Source organism: Elgaria multicarinata, chromosome 3 (assembly GCF_023053635.1).
Source record: "Elgaria multicarinata webbii isolate HBS135686 ecotype San Diego chromosome 3, rElgMul1.1.pri, whole genome shotgun sequence".
Lineage (NCBI taxonomy): Eukaryota > Metazoa > Chordata > Lepidosauria > Squamata > Anguidae > Elgaria > Elgaria multicarinata.
The window spans coordinates 40,618,577-40,632,848 of NC_086173.1; the positions used below are offsets into that span (position 1 = coordinate 40,618,577).

Consider the following 14,272-nt stretch of genomic DNA (forward strand, 5'->3'; position numbering starts at 1 on the left):
TGTGACATCAGGAAAGAATTCTCACAACCTGCAAGTAAAGTGGTAATCTTGTGTCTGGACTTTATCACTTGAAACTGTAGGTTGGGGGACTCACATGATTGAATACTCTATTCAAAAATATTTCCTGCACGTTGAAAGCTCATCACAGGGAGATCTAGTTTCTAGATGCAGACCATGTTTTGGTAAGCTGCCACCTGCAGTCTTAACTAGTACAACCCAGACAGAAGATTCTTACTTGATCTACTGGTTGTGAGAACAAGGCCAATGGTGGTTCATTTAGAGCTCATAGTAGACAAAAGTTAAACATAGTAGTCCACTCTTTCCAAATGGCCACTGATATTTAGTAATTTGTCTGCAGCCTTTTGTGTAGTACATACACCCTGCAGATCTAGATTTTTCTCTTAATGTTTTGGGAACACATATTTTGTGGGTTATCATAGCTGCCCTTGAAAAATTCTAGTGAGCAACCAGAGAATTCTGCATTGTCTACTTTCTGTTGCCGAAGCAGCTTTCATTCTGCAGCTGCTAACCTGGTACAATCTACATATAACTGTGCCAAAACATTGCTTGTTCATTGGTAAAATGCTAATAACACACTTCCATGAAGGGGCTCTTTCTCTAGACATTTAAGGCCAAATGTACTCATTCCATGTGTTTGATACCCACATCACATGCCTTGAACAGAACTTACAGTGATACCACCTGGGCGATGCAATTGAGAGGGAAGGGCCTACTCACCTGCAGGACCAGTTACGTGATATCAGTGCCAAGTTCTCTTGCTTAACTTTCCTAGGAACCCCTGCCATATTTCTAAGTTTTGCAGTCAAACAAGAAGAAACTCCCAACATTATGCACCCTAAACTGATGATCCCTATTGGGAGTTTACTTTCAAGTGCTCCATTGATATATTCTCAGGCATTGGTTGTTAACCATTTACCCCTGCAAATAGGTCAGTTTTGCTTTTGTTTTTATAATAATGGGTATGTGCTCAACTTCCCGTCACCAAAATTCATGAAATAAAAGTGCTTACCTTTGGCTGGATCGTTCCCATACTTAAGCTATGCAAACGTGCACAAAATGTTCTCTTGTAATTGTGTGGACACTGCAACAATAGTAACAGCCAGAAGACAGCAGTCTGGAATCTTGGTGTGTTTCATCTTTTTCCAGGTGGTGCCAAGGCCTGTGATGGAAGCGTTGGACAGGAACAGTACCACCAGCCACCTCTCATTTTCAATTTACAGCATGATATTCAGGAGCAGGAACCCCTGGACATCCATGCAGCTGAGTACTGGGCTATCTTACCCGCAGTAAGCAAGGCACTTCGGGACATTCTTCAGGATATTAAGACAGACAATGTGTCTATGGCAGATTACTCTCATGACCCAGCTGTGATCCCCTGCTGTAACCCACACCACTTGGTCTGCAGATGCCAACCAGCTTATGCCAACTCAACTTTGGACAAAAAGGTGCTGTACTGATATGGAGAGCTCTTGAGTCAGGAACCATTAACACCATCCTCCCATGAGGCCCATAAGCTCAAGGAAAGGTGCAGATGAAACAGTAGTGAAGACTTTAGAACCAATGTGTTTTAGGATTTTAACTGTTACGTAATGAACTATTTTGAGAATTTTTTTTGCTGTTGAAAGGCATCAGGCCCATCCAGACTTCAAGCTTGTGATACCTACGTTGTTCTTAACTGGAACCTTGAGATCTGCCAACCAGAGCCAAGTGCAAAACCCATGGAGTTAAAAGAATTCATGAGCCCAGAAATTTGTTTTGAGAACTGAATGGCGCTCACAGTCCTTTAACACAAAAATCCACTGTTAGTTACCGGAAGTGTTTAGAAGTATAGTTTAGGATTAAGGTAGGGAGCAATTTGTTGCTGCTATTGTTAAACAATTGGGAATCAGAAATCCTTGCTGATCTTCTTCAGAGATCTACCACTCAATCCTGATTTTACCTGCTTGTCCACCATTCATGTTGTAAATAAATGCTGAATTTGGGACTTTCACCTGTTCCTTTTATATTAGTCTAGATTGCTAAAATGGTCAAAGCATTAATGCACACAAGAAATGATCCCTACTTTTTTAAAAAATAAATGGTGAACTATGAAACATCTTGACACAGGAAGGTTGAGATGTAAGATAAGAGAACTAAATACACAGTTGCCATTTTTAGCAGCAGCCATGTGTATATCATAAGATCTAGTTATAGCCCAAGCAGCTCAAGGTAAGTTTGGATGCCTTTGAAGTAACTCCAATGCAACTAGTCACCAAAAGATGATGTGTAGTCATCCAACAAGATTTGAAAACTGAGAACATTCCAATTTTTTATAAAGTGACATGGGTTCATCTTATTTCTCCTTGCTATGGTAAGCCTATATCTTTCTCTGCATAACATGTTCAGAAAAGAGGCAAGTCCAATTCATTGTTGTTCTCTGAGCAAGGTATGCTTTTTGATTCTCTGAAAATTGCTGCTAAGGCATGGGAAATGGGCTGGCATGATATATAGAGCTCCATCACACCAGCGATTTATCACACACTTGTCATGCCTGGTATGTGGTTTTGCAGCACAGTACTCACATGACGTTGTCCAAATCCTACACTCATTTCGCCTCTTCTCCATGTTTTCTTTTTGGAGCGGGGAAAGTCTGGATTATTTTCCCTCCCTGTGAAATAAATGTGCTCCTCCCTCCCATGTTTTGCTGTCGTTGCGTTCTATCCAGCCATCCCGTTCTTTGTTGGGGGCATGTGTGTCCAAGGGCGGTCTCGTTAAAAAAAGAGGAGGGGAGGGCAGTTCTCCACTCAACCAAGAAGGGGGAGGGAGAGAAGTCCCATTTAACTCTTATGTTCTTACTCCTGAGTAGGAAATGTGGAAAATGCACCCTCCTTGCCTGCAGCGCCCTCATTTTTAAAGATAGAGATCAAAATTGGCACAGTGCTAGCTCTTAAGTAGAGCTTTCAGCATGTCAAGTTTGAATCAGATTGGTTTATCCTTGAATTTTTAAATTCCCCCTTAAACCCCTTTCCTGATAGTCCACCACTGCATGCTTACCTGTGAGTAAACGCCATTGAACAGAGAGACTTACTTCTGAGTAAACACATAGAACTGACTTTTAATAGTGCGGTCACTCAGAAGCTTTTTTTTTTAAAGTCTAAAACAGCAAACTTGAAAGAAATGAGCAGCAACTCAAGGCTCTCTTCTGTTTACTCAGAAGTAAGTCTTGCTCTGTTCAATGGGGTTTATTCAAAAGTAAGCATGCATGGGATTTTAGTATGATGGATGTAAATGCAGTTGAAAGCGATGGGATTTACTCTTAAGTAGGAAACCAGCAGATCTCTTATTTTATGAACTTGGAGATGCACAGCTTCGCATGATCAAAGTAAAAGAAAAACCAATCCTTCACTAATGCAAACAGGTGGAATTTCACACTGGTGACTATCAGGAAAAGGGTTTAGGGGGGAATTTAAAAATTTCTAAAAAATCAAGGGATGAATTGATCAGATTCAAACTTGGCAAGCTGAAAGCTCTACTTAAGAGCTATCACTGTGTCAAGTTTGACCTCTTTAGCTTTAAAAATTACACAGATGCAAGCATTTTTGTTAATTTCCATTTAAAAAAATACTTTAAATCAAGGGATGAACTCATTCAAACTTGGGGTGGTTAAAGCCCTCTTAAGAGCTATCACCACTCCAAGTTTGACCTCTTTAGCTTTAAAACTTACGCAAATGTAAGCATTTTGGTTACCTTGGAGCAAAGGAGGGGACCTGAGCACCTTTACCAAAGAAATTAGTTAAAACGATTGTTCATCTACCCACCCTTTGAAACGAGCAACAAAACAAACCTTCACTCCTCCTCCCCTGTAAACCTTTCCCAAGCCAAGGGGCAGCAACTGTCTCAGCCCATGCATCCCCTCCTGCTTCCTACAAACGGCCTCCCTTCCTTGGAGTTTGTTTAATATGATCTTCGGGGGAAGTATAGTGTGTTGTTGCACTGTAACTGCAGACTTTCAGGCTGCTGTACTATTGTATTTGGCAGAAAGAGAGAAACATTTTTTAAAAATAAAAAATCAACTGCCGGGGAAAGGAGAACATAGGGGTGGGAGATTTCACCAGCATAGTAGCGCTCCAGGTGAAAAGATACATGAGCTGAAAGAGCACAACAACGCACAGACGTGAAAGTGCCCCAGCAATTGACTCGCTAAGGAAATGGAGGGGAAATCACAGATGAAAACCAGATTAAAAAAAAGTAGGTGTCATGGAGCTCATAGTAAAAAAGAAAAAGGATTCCATTCAACTGTGCAACAATTCAAAACAACAAGAAAGATGGAGCACAGCTGCTGCTGCTGACACCATGATGATTTTATTGACAGGTATTCCAGCACAGCTCCAACACAATAGGTTGGGGGTTCTGGTTTTTTCCTAATAGGTCACTGCAAAAATATTCTGCATGGGTAAAATATTATGCATACACTGTACAAAGACATAGGTCAATAGACTTTTCTATAAGTACATTTATACATGACATAAGTTAGAAAAGGGCAGGTATGTATATAAAATTTGGGTCCGGTCAGGGTAACATTTGCACGGTGGTTCTCGAGTATAGGGCAATGTGCATATACAGTACATTGATACCAAACCTACATAGCACTTTTAAGAAAACACACACAAAGGGCCAGAAATGGTTGGCTAGGAATGAACATACTTTGTTAAAAGGACTGGAGCACCTCAGGGTTTTCCCTCACTTGTGGGTTCTTCCACATTCCCCTTTAGTTTTTCCAAACCTCCTCCCATCCGCCGCTCTGTGCTCTGCTGTTTGCCACGCCTCATGATCTCTTCACTTTGTTCGTCTGGTTTCCACGGCACAAGATTATCTACCAAAATCAAAACAGAAGGGCCTTACTTTCCCCAGCAACGTGCCGTTGAGCATGGTGTGCTGTAAACAGGCTTTGCGCGCATGCAGAGGAAGCAGCAGGGAGACAAATGTCATGCAACTGTTTTGCTTTCCACAATGGCCGTGGGTTTCTGTGGGTCATTTAGTTCCTTTGTCCTTGCAAGAATCATCTGACTCAGGAATAAATTAGATCCAATGCCCATCTGGCATCTGACCCAGAAAACCAGTCTGAGAAAGTATTTCTAGTTTAAACAATCACATCATTGTCCTGGTTGTAAACACAGCGCACACTTGAAGCGTCGGTTACTGAAATGCATTTAATTAATAAGGCAACCAAATTAGCATCCTGGCAGAACATGCATCACAGTGAGGATTCGCTGCTCCAAAGGATATTATCAAAGTTTGACAGTTACAAAACAGAGTGCTAGTCATTAATATTTTGTTGGGTGTAGAGGGCCAATCTCTAATGCCTTGTAGAAGCATATAGGGGAGGCTCTGCACAGATTCCTGAGGTGACAATGAGTCTTCCCAGCTGTTTGGAAAGTTGTTGTTTTTAAAAAGTTACATATATGTAAATGCTCTTTCAGAATTGTGAAACACGCTTTGGTCCTGTCAGCCTTCCAACTTTGCAGTATGAATCGCTTCCACTTCTGACAATGATGAAGACACACCTGAACTGCACGTCTGCAGAAGGTTCCGCTACTAATCCTACCAACCTTACACAATGGAGTGACAAACAGTGGACCTGCCTTATGTGCTCATGTTTCGAAATTGTTCTTCCATGAACAGACATGAGGCAGCTGGCACTGGGCAAGCGTGCTTATTGGCCGATAGTAGGCCCTGGTTGGATTCCATGGTAATAAGCGTCTACAATATACGGCAGGTTTACACATGGCAACTTTACCACAATTCCAGGTAAGAAAAGTGTACACATCATCACCTGTGACAAAGAACCTGTCATTTTGTTGTGAGCGTCCATGGTGAAAGATATGTGCATCAATAGGTCATGGGAATTACACCTCCATGATCACCAGCTTCCCTAGAGAACAACACCATGTTTCCACACGACTGTCTGCAGCCTTCATGCTGCAAATCAGGCTCTCCTGGCTGTCTCCTCCACCCCCAGTATGTATGAAATAGGAGAATAGGAGTGCTCAGTTTAGCAGGGTGAAGGCTCAAGCAGGGTCTGAGGCTGTAAGAGCCCTGGCATAAACAGGAGTTGCCAGGTATTGAGGATGGTATGCTACATATCTACAACAGCACTTGTTCATTTAGGGCTGGATTCAACTTCCTCGTTGCAGCTGTGGAACAGATACTATGGTGGAACAGGACTTCCGTGTCTTATCCTGCCCCTAGCAGTCCTCTGCATGCCCTCCACATCTCCAGAGATCCCTCAACACCCACACGCCAGCAGATTTGCAGGCTGCACAGAGGGCAGCAAGGAGGAAGAGAAGAGGCAGAACTCAACTCCTGTTCCACCAGTCATATCTGTTCCGTGGAACCAAGAAGGAAGTTTGATCCAACCCTTTCTCCAATTTATTTCCACATTGGATTGGGACAGTTTACTTGGCTCTAATGTGTGCTCTTTTTCCATGCTGAGACTACATCTTCCTATGCAGAGATGGTAGCCATTTAAGAAAATTGCCAACTGTGAAGCAATCCACAGACGGTGGAACATCTGACATGGGTATGACACAGAGGTGGGCTCTCATTCTGCATGCATATGCCCTTAAAAATGTTTTTATGTCAGTGTTAAATGACTATTTAAGGGAGCCAAATTCTCGACACAATATTCCCAGAGTGGCCATTTTCTATGAATAAGGTGCTTATAAGAGCTCCACAGCATATCAAGAAGGATGCGTAATGTAACGTCCCCCAAAATTGGGAGATAGGTAAAAGGCGAAAGAACTAAACCATTATTATAAATTGTGGTGGGCAACTTGTGGCCCTCCAGATGATGTTGGACTACAACTCTCATCATGCTCACCACTGGCTATGTTGGGTAGGGATGATGAGAACTACGGTCCAATGCCATTTGTAGGGCCACAAGTTGCCTACCCTTGATGCAGAGGGATGGCAAATACTGAAGAATCCTAATTCACCCTTTTCTACTAAGGCAGCCAAATGGAAAATGAAACATAAGCCTTAAGTGCAGTAGCTTCTTAGTAACCTCAAACAGGTTGCTGAGCCCATGTGAGCAGGTGTCAATGAACCCAAGAAGCTCAAGATTCATACATGCATGCACAACTAATGTAACAAACCTGGAGCCAAATCACCAACACATCCAACTTTTAAATATAATACTCTTCCTTTATTTTTTAATTCATTTTAATACTGCCTAACCAACATGTGACCATGTGTGGATGAGAAAGCCTGATTACTAGTGGAAAAACAAGAACAAGAACAACAACAACAACAACAACAACAACTTCTTCCCTGGGCAGCAGACTAGGAATCCTGCACTGGCGTAGTTAGCAGGGAGCAGAGCTACAGGCTCAGCCCTGGCTTTTTCTCAGCCCATACAACTATGGATAAGAGCCCAAACTAAGCCCGTTCTATCCCCAATCAGAGGTACGATTTGCCACTTGCCTGGCCTTGTGTAGCAAGCAGCAATAAATCCCCCTCCCCCTGCCCTCCGTAAGCAGAGAAATGGCACAATTACACCTGCGCTTCCACCACACTCACACACAGCCCATTTCCCCCAGATGTTTGGTGCTTCCAGATGGACAGCGACTAGCACCACCAATCCAAAGGCAATGCACAGCTGTTCCATCTTTCCCATAATGGGGTGGCAGTGGTAAGAAAAGGCGGAAGAAACAGTGGGAAAGTGGAAGACAACATCTGGGCCCCTCTTAACATTCCGTGTTTGAGGCAGGGCCATTACACAACACAAGCCATGTCTGGAAGCACCCTAGAAGAGAAATGGGCGAGAGACAGCCTTTAAGGTCAGGAGAGGGAGAGAGCGTACAGATGCCCTGAAAATGAGCCACACCTTACCCTGGCTGCAGTGAGCAGTGCAGGGCTATCTTGGCTGGCTCACCCAGCATTAAGGTGCCTGGACAGCAGTGGCAGAGAAGTGAAGGAAGCAGAAGGGCCAGCAGCAACGGAAGCAAAGCGGGCCAGTGGTGAGGCCGGTCGATGCCTAGCCACCCCATCAATATGGCTGAGTCACACAGGGCTGCGCCTTGCCCAGGGCTGCTTTTGAGGCCACTCCAGCACGGCAAAGCCATGCGAGACGGATGGGATCTCCAGTGCCTTCTCCTCAGACCCAGCTTCCAACCCTAGAAAGGTTATTCCTACATGATCTCTCTCCATATTGGGCCTTGCTGGGGCCCAAATTCCTGGTGTGTGTTTTCCCACCAGCAGCTAGTACAAATAACTAGCTCTGGTAATATAAAGCGCCCCCTGCATGGACAGAAAGGCATACAATTTGGAAAGAGGTTCCTAAGTAAATAAATAGCATTAAGAGACACTGCAAGGTAACCGATGTCCATTATAGAAAGGGAAAACACTATCCAACATAAAGAAATGTCCTTAAAAAAATCAAATCTCCAGAAGGAAATCAAGACACTTCTTTAAAATTTAAAAAATCATGGCCAATGTTTTTCCCATTCTGCCACTATCCATTTCTGCATTTTACCCGTCTTCAGTGGAGACAAGGTTAGTCAGTAGGCCCAACATCAACGTTGGGCATCTGATGGAGCTGCCGCTCACACTTTTTTGTGACTTGCCACAAGTGCTCAGGGAAAGCAGAGCCGGTCCTTCTGCCCTAACTCTAGCGCTGCCCATTTCCCCATAGCTGACACCCCCTGGGCCTTCTCCCCACTGCTCCATACTAACCCACTATACACCCTCCCTGGGCTTTTCCCTGACGCAGGGCTGGGGCAGAGTCCCCCTTGCCGGGATGAGTCAACAACCAACAGAAGGGCTGTGAGGGACGGGAAGGAAGCCGTGAAGGGCCAGGCGGGGGCTACAGTGTGCTGGGGAGCCCTCAAGGCAGGCCTCTTGCCCCAAACCCACAAAAACCTGCGTCAGTTTCATCCGTTGTGTTCAGGTCACTTTAATCTGAACATACCGGGGCTCAAAATGTCACAGGGACCTACAAGACTGTTCTTACTGACCTTTGGAGTATTATTATTTTCTCAGCTCAGAGGCAGAGCTGAAGATGCAGAAATCCAGACTTGCACTCTGAACATGCCCTCCTCTTGGGAGGACAAAAGTGTTTATGGGAGCCAACAAAATGTCTGGAACATCGGAGTCTGCAGCATTACTGAACCTTAACAAGCATGGACCTGGTCAGACCCTTGGCTGGGAGCCCACAGTACGATGAGAATGTAAGAATTATCAATTTCTTTTTTAAATAAAGTAAAATCAGGTTTGTATTTGTACAGGCTTTGCTCCCTAAGCCCATCTCCCATCATGGTGGCAGTTATCCTACCCAGCCCTAAGACTATAGCAGAGTTAGTTGCCGTGGGATACAGGGAAGGAGAGGAAGGGACAGCCCTTCTGGAAGAAGAGGGCAACACTGTCTTCTCAGCAGGAGGCCCACAGTGCCGCTTAAGTGCTCCTAATGCTCACAGGTGGAAATTCAGTTTCATCATCCAGACACACTGGCCCAGTGGCAAATTCGTGCTCGGGTATAATCTCTCCTCGAAGGGCTCCCCCATCTTCTGAATATCCTGCAAAAATAAAAACAAAAATCAAATGAACAAAAATAACCAAAACACTTGAAATAAATACAGGAGAGGCCAAGAAGACCCCAAGGTGGGCAGGCAGGATCACCACTGGATGACTGTGTTTTATAGAGTGCCTTTCCCCCCCCCTTTCTTCTCCAGGGTTTGGTAAAACTGGAGTGAAAGCACTGGTGAGCCGCAAAAACTAGACTAGGGAAAAGCAGAACTTAGCAACTTCAGCTCAATGGGCAGACATGTAGAGTTTGATTCACGTGGGTCTGTGAATGAGTGGCACAGAGGTTTTGCATAAAGAAGGGCAGAGAAACATGGTAACTTGTTTGCTTAAAAAGAATGCAGGAATGCAGAGGCTTAATGAAGAAATATGAGAATAGTGGGGCAGATCAATGGTCCACCTCACCCCAAATCCTATCAGTAAGCAGAACACCCCAGGCTGCTTCAGAGGAAATATGTTGTTTACTAGGCAGCAAGTTGGACTAAAAACAGGGAACACTGGAGGTTAGCGATGCATCACAGTTGCATCCCACCTTTCCTCTCAGGAGCTGAGGCTGGTGCATGTGGGCAGTATCCAACTGATCCTCACAAGCCTGCGAGGTACACTGGGCCAAGAAAGTGTGACTTGCCCAAGGCCAGTCAGTGAGTTACACAGTCAAGTGGGAATTCAAATCAAAGTCTTCTGGATCCAAGTCCCACACTCTAGCCCCCAGATTGCCAAGCTGCACCATGTTGTACCTGCACCAGGGAGTGGTAGAACAGGCCAGTTTGGCTCTCTGGAGCTGTACTGCTGCCTGCGCCTCAGCTCAGTGGAATGGAGGCAAAACCGCCCAAGGTGCAGTCCCAACTTGTCACACATTTGCCAAAAAGATTGGCCACCCACTGCTCTAGCCACTATCCCACACTGTGCCAATGAGGAGGACCTTGTGCCTCTTCTTGTAACAGCCCAGGCCTCCTTAGGGAAGCCTCCCTCACAATCTGAGAACTGGTGATTGCTGTTTCAGTCAACTCATGATTTGCAGAGGGAATTAATGGATTGGCCCATGGCCCAGGCCATGCTCATATTGCTCACAAGGCAGATGCAGGAGGGCTTCTGCTGCAATTCTCTGGATGGCTGAACTGACAGATCTGTGACTTTGGGGCACATCTTGAACCGCCTTCATTCTATGGCACATTCAGGCAACCCGCTGTCCTTAGAGGCCTCATGGGGCAAAAAGGCTGCTCAGCCCTGCTCCGTGGGCCGATTCACACAGCTAGGTTCATCATTTGATGACTGAAATGTTGACTCGCACATGTGAATCGACTAGCATAGATTAAACACCACAGACAGAACTTTCAAAAACATTTAGGACTTGATGCATTCCAAGGGAATCAGTGCACCCACTCAGGTGCCAGTCACAAACAAGTGCTGAGTGCGATATCAGGTAACATGAACCCAGCCTTTTGACAATTTGTGAGCAAATTTTTCATCAGTGAACGTTAGTTAAGTCTTGGCTATCCAAAGATCATCTCCAAAATACCACTCAGAATTTCTACTTTTCATTTCGGCCCAGGAATGTTAACAGAGAAACATTGCAGCCCAGATGCTAAGCATGACCTGTCACTGACTGCATTCATGTCAATTAGCTATGATCTTTTCCTTTCCTTTCCTGCTTTTGGCTCCCTTCACACATAATGGCCAAAAAGAATGAGATCCCAACTGCCCTCACACATTCCCTCCATCACTTTCTGGTTTGGGCAAACCATAGTTTGCCATGACTTCCAGTTCTGGAAATCCATGGTGTCGGCTATTGAGCTGTCACCACAAACAAACCATAGTCTGCCTTAGCCAGGAAAGGAAGAAGGAAGGGGAGCATGCAAGGGGAGGAGGAATGGGATGGAGGAAATGCATAAGCCTGGGGCACGGCCCCAATAGCCAAAAGCTGGATAGGCCTTTACACTTGAACAGTGCTTTTGATGTCTACAAGGGACAACAATGCTTAATGGGTTCCATCGCTGACACAGATTGAAATGGCTAGAAACAAGCACAGAGAATGTCTCTCCAGGCAGGGCTCAGGAAAAGGACAGCTGAGAAAAAGACGAAATGAAATGGCAATTGGGAGATAAAGTAGAGATTGGAGATATGCATGAATTCCCAGGCAAAAATACAACACAAGGCAAGCCCTGATTGGGGAGAGTAGTAACATTTGGTGCTAGCAGCAGATTTATAATCTTCAAAGTACAGTGCATCTACAAAGTGTTTGAGTTTTGAGGATTAATTAAACTTGGTCATAAACAGAGGACAGATTTATTTTACTCATGAGGCATGTGAGGTAGTTCTTGAGAAATCTAAACACTACAGAGTAAGCTGCCTGGTTCTCAGGTCCTAGAACCACGCACTCCCGTACCTGTAGGTCAACTCAGCCTGACTTGATTCAGCAAACACCGCCCATGGACATTCCAGGACTAGTTAGCAAGATGGCCCTTGGGGAATGGGCTGTGGTGGAAAGGGTTGCACGGAGATGCACTTGTGATGCCTGCTAGCACTCTCAGCCCCTCAGAAGAACTGCACAAACACCAGAAAACCCATGGGCTAGGGTATTCCTAATAGCATGTACTTAGCATTTGTAAGCAACACGGGACAAAACAGGATGTCCAAAAGGCTTTATTACTATTTTGTGGTTGGTTGCAGGGCTGAGTGCTTAAAAACAATAAAAAAGGTAAACTAAAATAAAGACCTCCACCAAGGTAATGTAAATTCTCACTTTATGGATGCCGAGATTCTTAGGATCTTCCATTCTGTAGCCTGTGCTGTGCTTTTTCTGCTCGTCTGCAGAGGCACTCAGCCTTGATGATTTTATATCATGTGATGCAAGTGGCTTGGCCTTGCTACTCTGCTCTCCATTGGAACGGATTCCCGTTTGGGTGCTCACGGAAGTCACCAAAGTGTGCTGAGCTGCTTCAGTGTCTTTTGTCTGAACCTGAAGCGATCTATAATTGAGTGCTGGGAAAGCATCTGACTTTCTGCTTATGGTCAGAACAACCCCACCTCCCACAGTCCCAGATGTGCACCAGGTACAGGATCTCAAGAGATATCAAATAAGAGAAGTGTGCACGTTGTCCTAAGGCTATCAAGGCCGATGCGCAGAAGCTCCATTATTTGGGGATACATAGCTGTCAACAAATCTGATCAGGCAAAATCCAGCAACCTGTAGCCTTCAAAAGTTAAAGCGAATGGCGAATCCAATCCAGCCCTTACCTGGCATCATAGAAGGCGAAGGCATTGAACTCTGCCTGGCTACTGTAGCAGCATAAGTCTGAGCAGCTGGAGGCCGGAGATCGTTTTCTTTGTTTTCTTCTGTCTTTCCCAAGTCAAGCAAGCTGATTGTAAATGAGCCCAGAAAGGGGAGGGGAAGAAATGGGAATAAAGCAAGTCGTCAACATCTCCAGTCCATGTCCAGTAACGTTGACAATGTCTGTGCACGTTTGCCTGTGTTGGGCAACGATAGGGTGACCCTATGGAAAGGAGGACAGGGCTCCTGTATTTTTAACAGTTGCATAGGAAAGGGAATTTCAGCAGGTGTCACTTGTATGCATGCAGCACCTGGTGAAATTCCTCCTTTATCACAACTGTTAAAACTGCAGGAGCTATACTAGTGTGACCAGATACAAAAAAGGGCAGGGCTCCTGCAGCTTTAACTGTTGTGATGAAGAGGAAATTCCACCAGGTGCTGCATGCATATGACACCTGCTGAAATTCCCTTTCCTATACAACTGTTAAAAATACAGGAGCTCTGTCCTCCTTTCCATAAGGTCAGCCTATTTTATACAGTACAGAATATACATCAGAGCACATCCAAAGTGCCTTTGATTCACCACTGAGCAACTACAGTCTTATCTTCACACCGCAATGAAGGAACAAAGCTTCCTTCCAGAGCAGAGGGCAGGGCTCTCAGTTGCTCTGACACACCCAGCTTTTGACATTAAACAATGCCCCGACTTGCCCTCGCAATATTCTGAAAAACCATCTAATCATAATCATCAATAATTACATGTGGACTTAATTTCCCTGTAGCTGGGAACAGCCACCTCTCTTTCCCTATCTGAATATGAGGGTGCAGCCACTATGATGAACTTTAGGCAATATATGAACAGTCATTCAGGCAAGAAGTTAAGCTTTAGAGATGCCCAGGACTTGTGCAGACTCATGGCCAGAAGAACATGGGAGTGACGGTGTTATCTGAATGAGATGGGCATGCTAAAGCAGGTCTGATTTTAGTTTCAGCCTCTAACTTGAATTTAATCAGATGTTATAAATGGACAGTAAATTCATTCCTAGCTATGCGATTAGAGCCCACTTGAAAGGCTTGGCACTGCCAGCATACTGATGAGGGAAATGCCTTTACTGCCATCTTCAGCTGTCTCTAATTTAAATAGAAGTACCCCTCAAATCAACCATGGAGGCAACTTAGTATACTCTGCATGCTTCCCTGTGCCTGACTTACTCAGTCTGACCTAGTTGGCATATAACACTAACCCATAGTTTGTTGAAGTTTGGGTTGTCATATTGTGCAAACCCAGCCATACTGACAAATTGTGGTTTGTTGTCCACAAACAGCCCAGAAAGGGAGCCCATGGTTTGTTGTTGGGTTGTGAACTCTGGTTTGCTTAAACCATGGGTGCAGGATTCACACATGACAACTTATACTCAAGGT

The 14,272-nt window shown here is 44.7% G+C and overlaps 2 protein-coding genes across 2 annotated transcripts in view; one reads left to right on the top strand and one right to left on the bottom strand.

Moving 5' to 3' along the window:
* Positions 1-2,011, top strand: part of ARSG (arylsulfatase G) — a 70,703-nt gene extending 68,692 nt beyond the window's left edge. Inside the window, exon 11 of the mRNA XM_063120042.1 lies at positions 1,168-2,011. Coding sequence (XP_062976112.1) covers positions 1,168-1,478 — 311 coding nt within the window. The 3' untranslated portion in view covers positions 1,479-2,011. The remainder of the gene's footprint in view (positions 1-1,167) is intronic.
* A 2,332-nt stretch (positions 2,012-4,343) lies between these two features.
* Positions 4,344-14,272, bottom strand: part of WIPI1 (WD repeat domain, phosphoinositide interacting 1) — a 48,005-nt gene continuing 38,076 nt past the window's right edge. The window contains exons 11-13 of the mRNA XM_063120036.1: positions 12,817-12,938; positions 9,472-9,572; positions 4,344-4,873 (exon numbers count right to left, since the gene is read on the bottom strand). Of these exons, the coding sequence (XP_062976106.1) occupies positions 4,826-4,873; positions 9,472-9,572; positions 12,817-12,938 (271 nt within the window). The 3' untranslated portion in view covers positions 4,344-4,825. The remainder of the gene's footprint in view (positions 4,874-9,471; positions 9,573-12,816; positions 12,939-14,272) is intronic.